This window comes from Olea europaea, chromosome 20, assembly GCF_002742605.1.
Source record: "Olea europaea var. sylvestris chromosome 20, O_europaea_v1, whole genome shotgun sequence".
NCBI lineage: Eukaryota > Viridiplantae > Streptophyta > Magnoliopsida > Lamiales > Oleaceae > Olea > Olea europaea.
This window is the reverse complement of record NC_036256.1, coordinates 14,379,467-14,383,430: the sequence shown is the minus strand read 5'-3', so window position 1 is coordinate 14,383,430 and position 3,964 is coordinate 14,379,467. Positions and strand designations below refer to the sequence as shown.

At 48.6% G+C, this 3,964-nt stretch overlaps 1 protein-coding gene across 1 annotated transcript; it reads left to right on the top strand.

Annotated features, from left to right (window-relative positions):
• The first annotated feature begins 6 nt into the window (after positions 1-6).
• On the top strand, positions 7-1,556 carry LOC111369744. Its single transcript, XM_022991378.1, has 3 exons — positions 7-340; positions 428-828; positions 902-1,556. Exons 1-3 carry the CDS (start codon positions 16-18, stop codon positions 1,439-1,441), a joined length of 1,266 nt encoding a protein of 421 aa, XP_022847146.1. The 5' UTR covers positions 7-15; the 3' UTR covers positions 1,442-1,556.
• Positions 1,557-3,964: the final 2,408 nt, after the last annotated feature.

The window sequence follows — 3,964 nt, the reverse complement described above, 5'->3', positions numbered from 1 at the left end:
GTCGACTTATGTAGGATGGTCTTCGACCTAAAACAACTCCCCCAGTATTCTTGTTTTGCTTACCTCTCAACTCGAGGAGGGTTTAGAATCCCGAGGATGCCTAGTTCCCTGAAGGGGTGGAAGGATAAGTGGTTCTATGCTATACCTCAAGATCCCGACGTTCCCTTTAGTCCTCGGTGGGGGGTTCCTGATACTGCTAGGTTTTGTGGGGGTCAGGCATACTTTGAATCGTTGGAGAGGCATAGGCAAATGCTAGAGGAGCTCGAGCCCCTCGTTTATGACTTGGATGATATCCTCGGGGATGATATCCTCGAGCTTGCAAACATGAAAGGAATCGAGGGTAGGATATGTGAACTTGACGCTTAAAATCCCGATCTGTATTCTTGCTATGCTCGTGCTAATTACATGTAATTTTTTATTTTTGCAGAAATGACGTTTGATCCAAGTGCCCTTCGTCAGGCAGTGAACAAAAAGTCCAAGGCTCCCCAGGCTCGGGCTCCCGGCCAGAGGAGGGGCCAGAAGAGACCTCGGGATTCGAGGCAGGAAAGGCAGACCAGTGGGCCTGGGGAATCTTCAAGGCCCCGAGGACCGTCTCCGGGAATAGTGAGGACGGGATCTCAGCAGCAGGATCATCAGGGGACTCCTCGGGAGTCTGTTCCTCGGGGACCTGTTGACGTGGTCGACCTCGAGGATGGGAGCCTGCCACCGGGGTCTGCTAATCCCGAGGGATGCTCTCGGTGCCACTCAGTGCTCAGCATCGTCGACAAATACCGGGCAGATGTCGACTTAAGCAATGGCTTGAGGGCTCTTGAGGCTATGGCCTTGAAGGTAAGCTCGTCGGTTGTTTTATATTATTTTTGTTATCTTGACGTCCCGAGGTTAACCATGCACCATTTTGCAGACACTGGGAATAGCTCGGGGCCTTTCCTTGAAGGAAAAGGATGAGTCTTCAAGAATGGCCGACCTCGAGGGGGCCGTTTCTGCTCGGGATCTAAGGATTGCCGACCTCGAGGAGGAGCGCGCTCAGCTATTGAGGGAGCTTGAGCATATGCAAAATGATCTACGCAGTGCTCAGGGTGAGGCCGGTACTGCGAAGGCTGAGGCTGAGCACTCCAAGCTTGAGCTCGATCAGCTTAAAAACGATTTTGATGCGAAGCTGGCCAATGCTCGAGAGGAAGCGATCGAGGACTTCAAGAAGTCTGACGCCTTCAACGAGTTAAAGGGTGATTATGCTATGGGCTCTTACTTTCATGCCCTGAAGGAAGCTCGAGCTTTCATGCGCCTGAGGCCGGATGCTCGCCCTGAGGATCTGAAGTCAATCCCCGAGGTGGCTGATGACCTTCATCTTTCAGAGTCCGAAGAAAACGCTGGGGATGAAGACGTCGATATCGAGGGCGATGATGCCGAGGAAGGCCAAGGCAGTCAGGACACCGACGCCTAAATTTACCGAGCTTATCCTGTATTGTTATTTTTTTGTAATTGTAAAATGCCCGATCTTAATGGAGATTATTTTTTTTCTTTTGATCGAGCTTATTTTGTATTATCGTCGTGTTTCTATTTTCATATGCGCCGAACATTAATCAATACCTCGAGAAGGATTGATTATCTCGATCATAAAGACAATTAATTATCTCGACGATAAAGACAATTAATTAGCTCGACGACTAAAAAGATCAATTATCACGACGACAATATTGAATTAATATCCCGACGAATAAAAATCATGACGATTGAAAAAAAACAAATCAATCTGATTTTTAAACAAGTCTTAATGCCGGGGACAATAGCGAATAGTTCAACACCTTGATGGTAAATCTGTCCCGACGTTTATATTGAATTATCTCGAGGACCAATCACGATGGGCAGTTGCCTCGGGGTATTCGAAGAATTGTGACTGACTTCTGTACGTAGTTTATCCCGAGCTCTTATTTTTCAGCTTTGGACCAAAATACAAGGATATATGGTCAGGATGTATGTCCTCGGGATTTATACTTGTGCTGCGCTATTGTACTGATTATGAGCTCCAGGATTTTAGTGCTTGTGAGAGGCAAGGCTTACATGCTTGCTCGAGGGCAAGGCTTAGAGGGGCTTGTCAAGGACAAGACTTGAAGGGGCCTGCTCGAGGGCGAGGCTTAAATTGGCTTGTCAAAGACAAGGCTTAAAGGGGCTTGCCCGAGGGCAAGGCTCAAATTGGCTTGCTCGAGGGCAAGGCTTAAATTGGCTTGTCAAAGACAAGGCTTAAAGGGGCTTGCTCGAGGGCAAGGCTTAAATTGGCTTTGTCGAGGGCAAGGCTTAAAGGGGCTTGCCCGAGGGCAAGGCTCAGAGGGGCTCGTCAAGGACAAGGCTTAGAGGGGCTTGCTCGAGGGCAAGGCTTAAATTGGCTTCTCGTCAAGGACAAGGCTTAGAGGGGCTTGCTCGAGGGCAAGGCTTAAATTGGCTTGCTCGAGGGCAAGGCTTAAAGGGGCTTGCCCGAGGGCAAGGCTCAGAGGGGCTTGTCAAGGACAAGGCTTAGAGGGGCTTGCTATACCCGAGGTTTGGATTTATTAATTGTTTGGACTGGACTTGGATTTATATTGCATCCAATCTGCCTACGCACCCAAACGGGATCAAGCCGAACGTAGTTCATTACAAAAGAGAATAGAAAACAAGCATGGGCACGCAGGCCCGCTAAACTAGAAATAAAATGCAGAAAAAGAAAATCTCTTAAAAGGCGTCGGGAATTTTATTTGTAATATACTTTTAGATTGTCGGCATTCCAGGGCCTCGGAAGAGGTCTACCCGAAGTGTCTCTTAGGCTGTATGCTCCTTTGCGAATTTGTCGTATGACCTCAAAGGGCCCTTCCCAGATGGGCCCGAGCTTCCCTGGGGGGTGGCCTGCTGCTTCGGCCCTCCTCAAGACCAAATCGCCAGCTCTGAACCTCCGAGCCTTGACTTTGCTATTAAAATGTTTTGCTGTCCTAGTTTGGTAAGAGGCCACTTTTATAGCGGCTTGCTCCCGCACTTCTTCCAAGAGATCAAGATGTTCAGTTGTATGCTCCGAGGTTTCTGGCACGAGCCTCCTATGGCTTGGCAGTCTAATTTCCACTGGGACCATCGCTTCAACGCCATAGGCTAACATAAAAGGGGTTTCTCCTGTGGTTGTCCTATGGGTTGTTCTGTACGTCCAAAGTATAGAAGGCAGCTCGTCGGACCAAGAACCCCTAGCATCGCTTATTCTTGTTCGGAGGTCTTGCAATATGATTCGATTTGTTACCTCGGTCAGACCGTTGCTCTGAGGATGCGAAACTGATGTCAGACGGTGATCAATCCCAAGGCTTGAGCAAAAGTTTCTAAACTGTTGGTTGTCAAATTGCCTGCCATTGTCGGTGATGAGGACCTTTAGTATCCCAAACCTGCAAATGATAGACCGCCAAGTGAAGGCTCTTAGCTTGGGCTCCGATATTGTGGCGAGAGGTTCGGCCTCTACCCATTTTGTGAAGTACTTTACTGCTACAGCAACAAATTTTAATTGACCTCTTGCCACAGGAAAGGGGCCGAGGATGTCAACTCCCCATTGTTCAAACGGGGCCGAACAGTTAATGTTGGTGAGGTCTTCGGCTGGTGAGTGGATAACATTACCAAACCTTTGGCACTTATCACAATTTTTAACATATTCTGAGGCGTCTTTTTTCATAGTTGGCCAGTAGTATCCATATCGTATGAGTTTAAAGGCCAAGGCCCTGGCCCCTTGATGATTCCCGCACACACCTTCATGAACTTCAGCAAGGGCCTGGGATGATTCTGATGGCCTGAGACACCTTAGGTACGGAAGAGTAATACTTCTGCGGAAAAGGACACCACTGATCATGCAGTACCTAGGAGCTCGGGCTCTGATGCTTCTGGCCAACCTGCCATCGCTTGGTAGACTTCCGTTTGTGATGAATTCTATAATCGGGTCCATCCAGGATGGTTCGTTGTCAATGTC

Coding starts and splice junctions, on each gene's coding strand:
- LOC111369744 (XM_022991378.1), top strand. CDS start 16: ATGGTCTTCGACCTAAAACAACTCCCCCAGTATTCTTGTTTTGCTTAC. Junction 341..427: donor AAACATGAAAGGAATCGAGG/GTAGGATATGTG, acceptor TTATTTTTGCAG/AAATGACGTTTGATCCAAGT. Junction 829..901: donor TTGAGGCTATGGCCTTGAAG/GTAAGCTCGTCG, acceptor ACCATTTTGCAG/ACACTGGGAATAGCTCGGGG.